At 40.7% G+C, this 14,130-nt stretch overlaps 1 protein-coding gene across 1 annotated transcript; it reads left to right on the forward strand.

The window, feature by feature from the left end:
• The first annotated feature begins 1,362 nt into the window (after positions 1 to 1,362).
• LOC144701517 (uncharacterized) lies at positions 1,363 to 11,189 on the forward strand. Its single transcript, XM_078573323.1, has 2 exons — positions 1,363 to 2,443; positions 10,717 to 11,189. The coding sequence occupies exons 1-2, from the start codon at positions 1,726 to 1,728 to the stop codon at positions 10,887 to 10,889; spliced, it is 891 nt and encodes a 296-aa protein (XP_078429449.1). The 5' UTR covers positions 1,363 to 1,725; the 3' UTR covers positions 10,890 to 11,189.
• The last annotated feature ends 2,941 nt before the right edge of the window (positions 11,190 to 14,130 follow it).

Raw genomic sequence — 14,130 nt, forward strand, 5'->3', positions numbered from 1 at the left:
ATTGTACGACTATTAAGTGGCTGGACTCCATCCACGATTGTATATTTTGCCGGCTAACTTTCTGATTAACAAATAAAAAGTTAAGCTCGGAGGCTGAACACTATTAAAATAATTTTAAGTATTATGCCAATTTAATAAATAAGCTTGGAGTCTGAAACTTGGTGCCTAGTCAGCATCCAGCTCAGCACCAAAAGGCTGTATAGGATGCATAATTAAAAACATGTTTGTAAAATTGAAAAACGTATCCTAATCGTTGTGAGAATTTAATGGCTATGATTAAATATAAGTTCAAAGATAAATGGCTAGGATTAAACATACATAAGAAATAATCTTATGGCTAGGATTAAATATAGATAAGAAGAAATAGAATGGAGAAGATTCATCTTAGCATAGCCATTAGACCTTGTTACAATGGCTATGATTAAGTTACCGAAACTAACTATTATAATGGCTATTAGCCATTAGGATAAATACAAACCAATTGTTACAACATTCTTTATGGATTAACAATGATTTTTTGCTTGCTATCTCGATTGTTTCTCCTCTCTCTCTATTCCTTTTCTTCTCTTCTCTTATGGTTCTTCAGAAAGATTTCCCAGTTCTTTCACAAACCCCTACACTGATGAAAAAACTGTCGGCGGGGTTTTTCTAGGGCTGCCTCTTAATTGAGATAAATAAAAGTCTGTTCATGTTGTGTGGTATTTTCTAACCGGTTGATATGACACGTGTTACAGCGGTATGCATAGGAAACAACAGATGAAACACCGCTTGACTATGAGTTCCGCCCCTTGACGCCTTCCAAAATAAGGCAGTTGTTAAAAATGGAGGAAAACTAGTATGTTAACCCACGAGAAATCGAAGATCAAAGAAATTGGTGTTGGAGAATTTCGGGGAAAGTATGGCCCAATTTAGTTCAGGTACCGTTTCCCAGAGTGTCTCTGTCTTACTCCTGCTTATCCCATAATTTAATATAACAGCGTCTCCTTGTTCAAGCAACTATTTTCCTACGTGGAAACGCATAAACTTGCTCAATTTATATATAAATACACAGTAAATATGAATCGAAAGATATTAACTTGCCATACCATTCACTCACTGAACTTCCTCTGTTTACTCTTACCCATCAAAGGGTGTTTATCTTTCTTATATTTGTTCGCTTGTCTGCCTAAAAGTTCTCTTTACGCCATTCTCATTCCATTTTACTTTTTATTCAGCTTTCCTGTTGTAACAACACACACACCGGCCATTCCTAAATATCGGTTACGCAACGCTATTTTTTGCTTCATTGCCATTATTATTCAGCCTAGTCTTTCATTTGAGTGCACGCCGGCAACTCTGAAACTCACTTCTTTTCCAGTCCACGCGTTCAATTTCTCTTTTTTTTTGCTTCTAATGCTTCATGCCAAATATCTGTCTTGTTTTCACCGCTATCTTCTGGTGCACTTGGAGGGTTTCTCTCATCCCTCTGCATGCAAGTGCGTACAAATTGGACCGTGCAGTGGACGATGTGTCGGGACCAACCTCTATGGAAACCAGCTGGTTAGAGAAGGAGACGGTTGAGCTCATTAAATCAGAAGACCGCCTCGACGGATATCGCAGTGAAGACCGGTCCATGGGTGAAGAAAAACATGCACCCTTCATTTAAGAGCTCCACAACCGTTTCACGTCTATATAAACCTAAGCCGCTTCTTCAGTTCCGCATCACAGTCTTACTCATTGCACTCAATGGTGGCAAGGATGAGTAGGAAACTGCTCTTTTTTCTTCTGCTGGCGACTATCTCCTGTTACTGCTCCGCCAGAACATTGAAGGAGGATGAAGAACTGAAGGATGAGAAGTGGTTCAGCCAAGGCGGGGGATACGGAGGCGGTAAGGGCGGCGGCCACGGTGAAGGTGGAGGCGGCGGTGGCCATGGAGGATACGGTGGTGGTGGCTATGGTGGCGGTGGCTATGGTGGCGGTCATGGTGGGGGAGCGGGCGGTGGTAAGGGTGGTGGCGGAGGTGTAGGCGGTGGTCAAGGTGGAGGCGCTGGTGGAGGTTATGGTGGCGGCCATGGCGGTGGTAAAGGTGGTGGCGGAGGTGTAGGTGGTGGTCAAGGTGGAGGCGCTGGTGGGGGCTATGGTGGCGGTCATGGTGGTGGAGCCGGCGGTGGTAAAGGTGGTGGTGGTGGTCAAGGCGGTGGAGCTGGTGGCGCTGGAGGAGGTCATGGCGGATACAGCGGCGGGCAGGGGAAAGGTGGCGGTGGCGGGGGTGGGTTTGGAGGTGGCGGAGGCTATGGAGGTGGTGGCGGAGGAGGGAAAGGTAGCGGTGGTGGTGGTGGGTTTGGAAGTGGTGGAGGCTACGGAGGTGGTGGCGGAGGAGGGAAAGGTGGCGGTGGTGGCGGTGGGTATGGAGGTGGGGGAGGTTACGGAGGTGGAGGCGGAGGAGGCATCGGTGGAGGGGACAAGAAGAAGGCTGCACTGAACGGAGGATTGCCTTAGCCCTGAAGACCTGCTTCGTTAACTGGACTTGCTTTTACGTGTGTCGACCTCTCTGTGGTGGGCTATAAGATGAATAACGCGGTCTCGACGTGAAGTTGTAATCGAAATCTGCTGTCTTATGTAACTGCGGGTTAAGATATATTCTCATCAGACTTGGTAAAGAAAAGAGTATTGCTGGTTTTTCTTGTAGAGGGTGAGAGTTTGAGATGAATTCTGAGCCCTCGGCCGATTCTCCACCGCTATCTTACAAACGGGGTGATGGGTAACTCAGATGGATAAAGCAGGGCACCGGAGACGGTCAGCGGCAGTCGTGTGCACGGTTAGATACAACTAACGATGACGATAACTTTGTGCTCTTTCTAGAGTTTGTGGAATGTAAATTAAATGTTACTTATCCTTGCTGAAACAACGGATTTTTCAGAGAAATTAAGAAGGAAAGAATCGGTTGACGAACAAGACTAGCAAAAGATGCTTAATTCATATGCGAACTTGGTAAGAATAGTCGCGCAGAGTTGACGTTAACGAGTGATGGTGTATGGGAAGTCGCCAGCCCTGTTTTGCGTGTTCATATATGAATAGAGTTAACCTAGTTTAAAATGAGGTTTTTTTTGATATATCTGTCTCTAGGCCTCTTACCCATTTGCCTTTCCTTTTAAAACGCGTCCCCACCCCCGTCTTCCCCCGACAATCGAGACACTGATCTTTTCTTTCGTCAAAAGAAGAGCTGTCCGCCCATTTCTAGAATATCCGTCGCCATGTGTACGAAAGTTAGTAGCGACTATATTTTGCTTTTGATGCTATTCTCTCCCATCCAACCCTTTTCTATGGGAACTATCCTTTAGATCAAATGAGGAACCAAGATTATTTTTGCTCACACGGTACAAGATTGCAAGAAGAAATTTGGAGTTGGCCGCGGTCGTGTTCCAGGTGTTATGACATCTCTACTCAAGATCCTGCATAAATACGCTCATAAGTGGAAGCCTATCAGAACCCACATCGTCAAGTTGAAGCCTTATCGAAGTGGAGAGCTTTCAGGAATGATGAGGGGAATAATTCATTTATAAAGAAAATTGTGATTATAAGTAGCCTGGAACACCTTTTTGGGAATATAGTATTAATTTCGAGAAACAGATGGAGAAATCAACAGTTCGCCACTTGAGGTCAGACTCACGCATATTTTACTATAAATTACGTCAAATATCTTAATCCAATGTCTGCCAATAAAGATTGTTTTAAAAGAAACGATCCTAGGAAAAAAAATATTAACCTACTTACTACTACGTTAAACTATTTGTTAAATATAAGGTGTGAACCGACTGGCCCTTAAATGGATCGTAGATATTATCTACGTTCTAATCGCGGATAAACGAAAGGGGGAACTGAATAACCTACTTGTCACGTCACTGATTTATGCCTCCCCGCAGATATACATATTCTTATTATATTTCAAAAATCGTGGTGTGCAAGCAAATAAAGATATGCTGAGTTTAGAAATAAAGCTCAAGTTCCGAGTTAAATTTAATGTTGCTCAGAATCCATTGCCAATTACTATTGGAATTAAATAAATACCTCACATTTGTGTTGATTGTGAATCATATACGTTGATAGATACTCTGGATAAACACGATGTACAAACTGTATTTATTTTATAATGGATGGCTAAGATTCGAAAGCCTTATGAATTCTCACTAGTTTAAGATAAGAGCCCAACATAAAAATTTACCTACTCAAAAAGTATATCAAACTTGGCATACCAATTGTTGGAAATGGATCGTCTACCATGGTATGAAACCAAACAGACTGTTCTTATCAACTCTCTTGTGGCATCCTGTTAGAATGTGTCAGATTCCCCAGCTTTGTATTAAACGATGAAGGGGTTGACCAAGCAATCGCTACTGCATTGCAGTTTCAGTGAAAAAGGATGCGCCTATTTTATTGGATTTTAAGGGCAACTAAGGCCTTGTGTTAGGCCCCTAACTAGGCGGCATTCCCTGCCCAGAGGCCCGCATGCCTATTGGGAGGGCGTGTCTGTGTAATTCGGCTCACGAAATTAAAGGACTGAGTCATTATGGGTAGTGATGCCCAAATACCTGATCTTTCAGGCCGTTGCCACAGTCCGTGGTGATTCACGGCAGACTGTGCACGTGCCCATCCAAGCCCAAGGTGGGACGGATCAGGTACGGTCCGCGCATGCTCGGCGCGCGGGCTGATCAGTGTGCGCGCGCGCGCCAAGCGCCGCGCGAACGCCAAGCGCCACGCACGGGCACCAACGCGACGCGCCAGCGCCGAGCGCTGTGCGCGGAAGCGGGAAGTGCTGTGCGCGGGTGCGGGATGCGCAGGCCAGGCGGCGTGCTGTGATTGCAGCGCGCGGAGTTGTGCGGGGTGCCGCGCCGCGGCCGCGCGGGCGGCGTGCGCATTGCGTGTGCGGGGCGCAGGGCTGGGAGACATCCCGCCAGGAGACTAAGGCATGTCGCACCCTGAAAGCGTCGAGACGGCACAACAGGCGTGTAGCGCTCCTGCGGGTAGTGTTGGGCGCCCAGCGCCCAGCTCGGGGCCGCCGAATGTGGCGGTGTCGCGCAGGCTGCGCGCTAGAGTCTTGACACGGGCGCTGGTGGCGTGTGTGATCGTCATGGCAGGGGTGGCGTGTGTGATCGCCATGCCCGCGAGCGCGCGGCGCCCAGCCTGGCACACTTGTGTAGTAGCAGAGCGGGCGCGCGCGCGGAGCGGAGACCCTAAAGCGGTGTGGCGACACTACCTTAGCGCAAGGCGCCTTGTCTCGTTCCTTGTATCACCCCTCGTCTTCCCCCATGTAATTATCCCCAACGATGATGTACTTTTGATGATATTAATGCAATGACCCTATTCACTGACGGTGTTGTGCACCACCATCTCCTCTAACCCCTTCTATGCGATCTTAGGCAATCTACAAAGCTTCCGCTGCAAGAGATCAAGGCTGCTCAATGTTTTGCCCTGAACATTGCGGCCGGCACACGCCAAATTCGAGCAAGAGACCTATGTCGGGATTTGACAATGTGACACCTTGGTATAGGTGAATTTAAAGGCCGGCGTTATCATTGTTCTTTTTCATCCCAGTTATTAGAGCTTTCTTTCAGGGTTCTTCTCACTAGGAGTCTCTCTCATCTCTCTTTCTTTGTCTATACTTGTCCTTCGTCGGTTTTATAATTTTCAAACGCTTTGTGTTGGATTTCTGAAGTTATAGGACAACTTGACTAAAGAGAGGAAGACGATCATCTTTTTGATTTCTTGGCGAATAACTATGAAAATCTTGTGACTACTATGCTTCATGAAATGAACATACCAATTCTTGCTTATGCAATTGCTAGTTTGCTGGTGTTTGACCAGGGGTGGTATGCAAAGCTAATGGTGCTCAAAGTGAAGGTTTGGCCATCCAAGATGGGCAAGACTTGTGTTGAATGCAATAGAAGATCTATTATATGCAGAAGAAGATGGATTGGACAAAATAAGGACCTCCTGGTTGAAAAGCCAGGAGTGCAAAAAGTGTCATGCAAAGTAGCACATGAGGAAAGATTTCTTGAAGCTTAGTGGCGGTAATGCAATATGTCACTGTGAAAAAGGAATCAGTAGTGAGCCAATCTTTACAAACTGAGGGGGAAGACTAATGTTGGTGGAGCTTCCACAACAACACCACATGACCCTCTTACAATTAATACCTTATTACATTTTTCGCTTGGTCATGTGTATAAGAAAGGTATGAAAATGTGTCATACATGAAATTTGTTACTTGGATTTCAATTCTTTAAATTATATTTTTGCAAGTATTGAGTTATGGGAAAGTAATGCTGAGTGAGCTTCAAGGCAGCAGAGTATGTTCTGGAATGATAGAAAACGACTTATATAGGTATAGTTTTAGATATATAATATTTATATTTTTATAAGGCAGAAAATTGAGAGAAAAGAAGGTATTTCTGTCAACTTTTTGAAGGTGCTCAAAGGATGAGAACATTGGAGGTAGTCAAGCCCCTCTAACAGCTTGGGAAGGACCTCCCATGGTCGTCGATGCACTGGGAAGGCCTTGGGGTTCCTCCCAGGCCGTTAGATGGCCTTGGCGATCCACCCCCCCAGTGGAAAACTGTCGTCCGGCGACTGCCTTAACAACTAGAGTCGGCGATGGATGGATCTACCCCTCACCGTCCGATCTCTGTAATGATTACACGTGATTAATATGGTGCATTAGTTTTGCCATGTCAACATCCCTTTCAGCTTGCTCTGTAACTGTTAGCATGCATTCCTCACTAGTGGAGGGATCCCTTTGTCCCCATCAGCCGCCGCAGCCAACTTGAGACCTGGAAATAGAAAGAAAAGGATTAATTACAACGAAACAGATCTCACCATCAATTCTTCCTTAAAAAGAACATTCAGCTGAGATCATGTCCATTTACATAAAACAGCCTGATATTACACATGCTTTGGGTCGGGTTGGCTCGAAGTCTGGTCATGTTTCCTTTCTTTATTATATTCATATTGTGGCTCATTGGGCCACGGTCCTTTTAAAATTCCAGGCCTGCTGTGTCCAAAGCTGACACTTAAAAGGTGAATTTAATCCACATAAAATATGTACCACTTTATAAATTCTGCTTGATGATATGGAATAAAAGAAATAAACACTCTCTCTCATGCTTGTGCACGGGCCTCCGTGTGGGCCATATGGGGCCTCCCAATTGGCCATCATGGGTCGGTGTTTGGGCTCCTTGTTGCACTGCTCAGGCTTGTGCTGGGTCCCACCTCTACTGGATGCGGGTGGGCTTGAGCACACTGTGTTGGCCCTCCTATGGCTAGCTTGGGCGTTGTTGCACCCTGGCTCAGCCATAGCTGGCCACATAAAACCATTTTTATTATTTTTATATGTATATCCTTTCTTCCTCTATCTTTGTCTCTTTTATTTTCTTCTTCAACATTGACTTCTTCCCTGAAAAAATATAGACTGACACACTAGAGGGAGCCGTAATCTCATTAAAATTAACAATGTTTTACATACATTTTTTCTAAGAAATACATGGACTTTTAAAATATGTAAAATAAAAAATACATTTGAAGTCATTGTTTTATCACTTGCTCTGTTAGTGCAGGAGATGAAAATTCTTGTAAAGTTGAAGGTAATACACATAAAATGAACCTAATATGATTTTAAAATATGCATGATGGCATGCCTTAATTAGGGTTTATCAACTCTATTGTTGCCAAAGAATTTCTAGGTATAGGTAGTGAATGGGAAGGTTTATTTCATAAAATGCTTGCTTAATATGCTCTTCATGGGAAGACGACCGAAGAGGTAAACATTGGCGACCCTTTTGACTATTTTCTGCATTGTGTAACATAGATGTCCAAGTTATGCACACATTCTAGGTTATGGCAAATCAAAGCCTTCTTAAAAATCAAACAGATGCATCCTCTTGAGTTATGGACATGGATAAAATTGCCATATGCTCTGGCATCCTGGAAGAAAAAAATGTGTGGCCTGTGAAGATGTGGCACTTGATGAAGACCACATCTTGAAGGAATCTCTTGTTGAGCCGATGTCAAAAAAAATTAAAGGATAATCCTATTGAAAATAACACTTAGGTTGAGGTATAGTACGTGACAAATCTATGTATATCGATGGTGAAATTAAGTGATACACCAAATATAGATGATTATGGGAGAGCTGTGATAGAAATAAATGTTTGTTGCACAAGGGTTTGGTCTGAAGGAATTGTGGACATCAATAAAATCTTATTATTCATAGTGAAACATGTACTTATTGGATTGGTTCTAGCAATCGTTGCACCCAATGATATGAAAATACATAAGTTAGACTTGGAGGAGATCTGATACAAGCATCTGCCGAAGGGCTTGTTACATTTGGGGCTTAATGGCTTGTCTATATATTGAGAAGATTTGTTCCTGATTAAACCAATCTCCAAGACAATAGTATAAGAAGTTATACTCATGTGCAAAACAGCTTGCCTGCACCAGAAGCAAGCTCGATTATGTGTTAATTTAAAATCGTGTGATGATGTGACGTGCACAATTTACTAACAAAATATGTTGGCATATTGAATCACAGGATCATGTAGTAGTTATATTCGAGATAGATTAGTCTTTAAAAGGTTCACACCGGGAGAATGTCATATCAATGCCGAGAAAGCTATTCACAATGCACAAGTTCTATATAACCTTTGGCCTCACTGAAGTTGGAGTGCCCACAAAATGATGGGGTAAAATATGCTTGGGTTGTGATGTCTGCCAAGGTGAAGATTGTAGGAATGTTTCAAACCTCCAAGCTTTATATAAAAGGATGAAGACTACCCCAGGTAATGAAAACTACTATTTCATGTCATATAAAAAGGCTCATACCTAATTTCTAGGATCTTGGCGGTCACGATTATATTGATTTTGTGATCAGTAAAACCATGTGATCTTCTTTTTATCATAATCATTATCAATTTCCAGGAAGATTATCCTTGTAAGGAAAATTGTATATATTGTCTCTGGCTCTCTCTCTCTCTGCAGGTCCAAGCTATTTTCTCTCCATGGTTATTGATGAACTCAAATTTGGGATAAAAATTTTGTCATTTTTATTTTTAGCTAATGAAAAAAAATTATAACCTTTATCAATGACATAATTTGACCAAACAGTCATGACCAATGGCCATCTTCATACGGAACAGAATGTTGTGTTTAAACACTTATAAGTAGGTTATTAGGGTTCTTTGTATTAGGTAATGAAGCAACGGAAACAAATTGTATTGAATTAGTTAAAGGGCTAATAAATTCAGGTAACATAGTTTCAGATAACAAGTGAAAACCCCTCTAGTATGTCCCAATTGGCATTGGTGAGTTTGATGCACGATCTATGTGACCCATATTTATCTCGGCCATGGGAAACCAAGATCTAATTAATACAAGAAATTTAGGTTTTCAAATGTCAATTATATAAGTGCACAACATAATTTTTCAAATTCGGAATTAAGAATAGGAGGAGACGAGAAAGATGGTTATTAAAGATAGATATATTGATTAATAAATGTATGTGACAAATTTAATCAATGGGTGTTGTGCACAAGGGTGATGGATAGATAAATGACAGGTATTGATGTCATTGACTGCTTGGATGTAGATTGGTAGATGTCGGTGGAGGAATGTTGAGATTAGGAGGACAAGGTAATCACAAGATCAGGGCAATTGGAGACAGCAGGGACAAACAGCATAAAATGTGATGGATCTAGGCCTTACTCTCTTTTACACCACCCACCAAATTAGGAGACATTACAGGATGACTTTTACATGGTAGATTCTATTATGTAGATGACGTTGCATGGATACGTATAGAAAAGGTAGATGAAGATACCCTCCAATTTTAGCACCAAAAATCCTTTTAGATAGTTAAATATTGTGATTTGAAACTGAATTGTTCTCAAACATCTGATTTTCTCTCATCCATCCATGTTCTAGATTGACATCCTGGTACCTAAATTTCCAAATTTTCAGAACACCAAGAAATGCACGGTGATGATTGACTGTTCAAGATGGGGATTTCCACCCTCAGTGTGAGAAAATACAACGCAACGGAGACAATGCAGTTAAGTCCCTTGCAAAGGTAGTGGAATATCAACGAATAGTGTTTTTAACGCGTCAATACTAACTTCGATGACCGACTAGGGTTTGACAGTTGACCATACCCTTATTCATGTTATGAGTTTGAAATGGATGAGGGTCTATGAGTAAACAAGAACTGATGACAGAAAGGTCCAATCATCGAGTCATTTCCTGATTTATCTCTTCTAAAATAGAAGGTGCAATGCGGAAACTGACTAGCTGGAAACTGACCCTATCAATTGAGTTAAATTCATCTACCATTAATTGATCAATATGATGATATAGAAAATCAATTGGGAAGGCTGGTAAAGATTATTGGGCCTTTAGTGTCATTAAATAGATTGATAAATTAGACCTACCATCCTGCACATGTCTACGGAGGAAACGAAGACAGTCCCCTTTAATAAAGAGCTTCACAACCGCTCCAATATACACAGCTATATAAACCCCTACTTCCCCCCATTGGCATTCACACCAAAGCCTCGCTCATTCACCAAATGATAGCAAGGATGAAGGGGAAGATTGCCCTTCTTCTTCTGCTAGCCACCCTCTCCTGCTACTGCGCCGCTAGGATGCTCAAGGAGGCTGAAGAACTGAAGGATAACAAGTGTTTCATCCATGGTGGTGGCTATGGCGGTGGCTACGGCGGTGGAGAAGGTGGTGGCGGTGGCGGGGGTTATGGGGGAGGAGGAGGTGGCGGCGGTGGCGGAGGCGGAGGCGGAGGTGGGTATGGAGGTGGCCGAGTTTACGGAGTAGAGAAGAAAACTGAAAATCCCAACAGCGGATCGCCATAATCCCCATGCGTCTCTTCCTAAATTGGACTTACTCGACGAGTCCACCTCTTTGTGTCTTGCTTTTCTAAGATGAATAACACGTTCTGGACGTGTCTTTGTAATAAATGGTGGTGTTATCTTAGTATTTAATAGAGGGAAGAATTAGTAGCCTGTTCGTCCTATTATGGGTTCAGATAAATTTTACGTTCTTGCATAGTTAGTTTATTTACCCTGAACCAGAGTGGATTAAGGTACGTTCATTGAAAGTCAAGTGTAAGCATAGTTTCAATCCGGCAATGATGATGAAGTATACTACGTTAAGGAGATAACGATACACCTGTGTAATGCATTAGTTCAGTGAGGCTTTTCTTACTCTAATGTGTCTCCCAGGCCGGCGGCTCGGCCCGTCGCCCTGTCCATCCTCTAATCTCTGTTTCTATCTTATGTTCGGTAATGTTTCAGCCTGAATGACAATTGATTGAAGATCGTGAGATGCCCCTTCCTCTTCTTGATCTCATATTGGCATCTCACGTTTCTTAACATACTGTACGTTTGGTTTTAAATCCGGCAATGACGTTTAGTTTCAATACGTTACTTCCCTTGACTGAAACAAGGAGTTTTCTTAGAAATGAATGAACAAGGTAAGCTTGGGTTAAAACTTGATTTATTTTACAGAAGAAACTTGAGTTTTCTTACCAAGGGAACCCAATAAACATGAAGGGCTGACGGTGTATTGTAATGTGTTTTCGCCACTGACAAGATGAGTAGAGAAAGATTGGCTTAAAACTGGGTTTTCTTTGAAAATTTTTGTCACTATCACTCATGCCAATTTGAATATATATCCACGCGTTTCCTCCCCCATCGAGCTGTTATGGTATCTTTTAAGAGGATCCTGCATGCAGGCGCTCAATTCAATATCATTAAGGAGATGCCCATTTTTCTTAAATGTCGTTTGAGACTTTAAGTTGAAGTCATCGGAAAGAGGTGATGTAACTTCTTTTGAGACGTAAATGGAGATCAATTTGAACGATTAACACAACTGTCCAACATCTAGCCGTTTTTAAGTTAAGACGGACGCATATTTTGCTAATAAGTATCGCTTTAATAATTTGGTTGCTCAACCAAGTTATATCAAATGAAAATAATTTATAACAAAAATAATGAATGCCGGATTACATGGTTAGCCTACATACTAATGGTCGAAATCACCTACCGTCCAAGATTTCACCGATGATTCGCGACGATGTAATGCTTCTCTCCTTACCAATAAAATAACATTTCTCTTGGGAAAGAGCTCTGTCAAATGAACGATAAATGTTGACTATCGATTGTGTCTGTAGAGCTTTAGGATTGAAGACAGTGTATAAGTACTGGAAATCGAATTTCCCTATTGAATTAATTCTCCATATTTATATCTCTATTTATGTTTCCGATTCTAGGTTTCTTCGTTACCTAGAAACTCATTTCCCCGTAAACCAGATATTACTTCAATTTACTGTCACTATTCATCAAAATGGTCAACTGTACAGCAATTATTTCACTCTTCCGATAAGGAATGATTATACGTTCTTAACACCATTTGCTTGTGAATCATTATTGAACGAAAGTTTCTAATTTTACTCAATGAAATCGATCTGACGAGGAGCTTCGTAAACTAATGATGTATCAATCAAGAGTCATTCCATATTCTGGTCATCATTCTATTCTTACTTATGCACTAAATTCAGCAGTAAAAATAGGTATGGCGTGGAAATTATTATTGGGATCCGACCACCTCTTCAATTCCTGAATTAAGAATACCATATGGACAGGTCATTGTGGTCTAAATTGGGTAAAATAGGCCTTTGTATGATTCTGCAAGTTTTTCAGATTGTGGTATTTTTACAATTTTTCTAACTTCAGATTCATTGAGAAATTTATATTACTAGTTAGAGGAATATTTTTGAAACTATTAAAGTAGTTTATTATTTTTCTTTGGTTTAATTGAATATATATATATATATATAATCTCTGCCACATTGAATTTTCAGTCTGCTATGTTTCACTTTTGATTGCCGTGTGAAACATTGTGGGAAGGACCATTGTGGCGTTGTGTTTTGTGAAGCCTTATCAATCAGTAAATGGTTTAAATTGATTCTTGCAATGAAGTTAAAAAAATATTTTTATATACTTATGTAATTTTCTGACATCTCGTTAATAAATTAAACAACTTTCTAACTAAGAATATATTTTTTCATTTTTTGACACAGAATTTGTAAATAAAATAATTGTATAGATTCAAATCTGTAATTTAGAATTCTATGACATTCAATTTTGAAAGAAGATAATTTTCTTATTCAGAACATAATATATTAATTTTTTGGAAGAAAAACAGTAGATTACTACCCCAAGATTCAAGTTAATCTCATGGCTTCCTTTACTATTTAATGAGCTCTTTATTTTTTGTCACTCTGATAGAGACGTGGCACAAAATAACTAAACTAAGAAAATGAGGTGAATCTGCATAAGCCTTCATGGAGTTGCTCTTTGGGTAATGGAAACATGATATTCCTGCGTGACTAAATTTACGACAGTCTAGATGAAAGAGGACATAAATATCAATGACAGGGATTTATTGAGAAGAAAATTACATTATCTAGTAATTTAAAGGTTCCATTTGGCCAAACTTTTTATGTCCATTTTGCCATCTTATCCTCGACAATCCATATATTACAATTTCATTCAAAAATAGTTTGCAAGGAAGGATACCACTTCCATATAGAGTCAAATTTTCCTCCCTCTTGAGCTATAATTTATAAATTTCATTATATCTAATTGAGTTGTTTCTAAATTGTAGCCAAAACTTTCAAGGCATGGGCAGATAATACATACCTGAAGAATTATTTGTGACTCAATAAAATCAGAATTCATTTTGATAGCCAATGTAAAAGTCATAATCCAGTCCACCATGTTCATGATTGGAATTTCCTTCTTGTAGACTTAGATTTGTTTGAAGTTCCTATTAAAAATCATTTTTTTCCTAGATTTTCCTCTAACTCCTTTACCCAGCGTCCATTTATTCTTCTTGCAGTAATATTTATGTAAAACTTTTATATAAATTCAATTTTTTTACTTCACGAGTCATGAATTCCTTATCTTCCAGTTCATCCCCAACATTTTCCATAAATTTCATCTAATTTCATACCTAATTTTAAATTATTTTTGTCTATCTTCTTTTCTGCAAAGTTTCTAGTTGTTTTATCTTTTTTGACCATACATCATC

This window comes from Wolffia australiana, chromosome 3 (assembly GCF_029677425.1).
Source record: "Wolffia australiana isolate 7733 chromosome 3, ASM2967742v1".
NCBI lineage: Eukaryota > Viridiplantae > Streptophyta > Magnoliopsida > Alismatales > Araceae > Wolffia > Wolffia australiana.

Coding starts and splice junctions, on each gene's coding strand:
- LOC144701517 (XM_078573323.1), top strand. CDS start 1,726: ATGGTGGCAAGGATGAGTAGGAAACTGCTCTTTTTTCTTCTGCTGGCG. Junction 2,444..10,716: donor AGGCATCGGTGGAGGGGACA/AGAAGAAGGCTG, acceptor GTTTCATCCATG/GTGGTGGCTATGGCGGTGGC.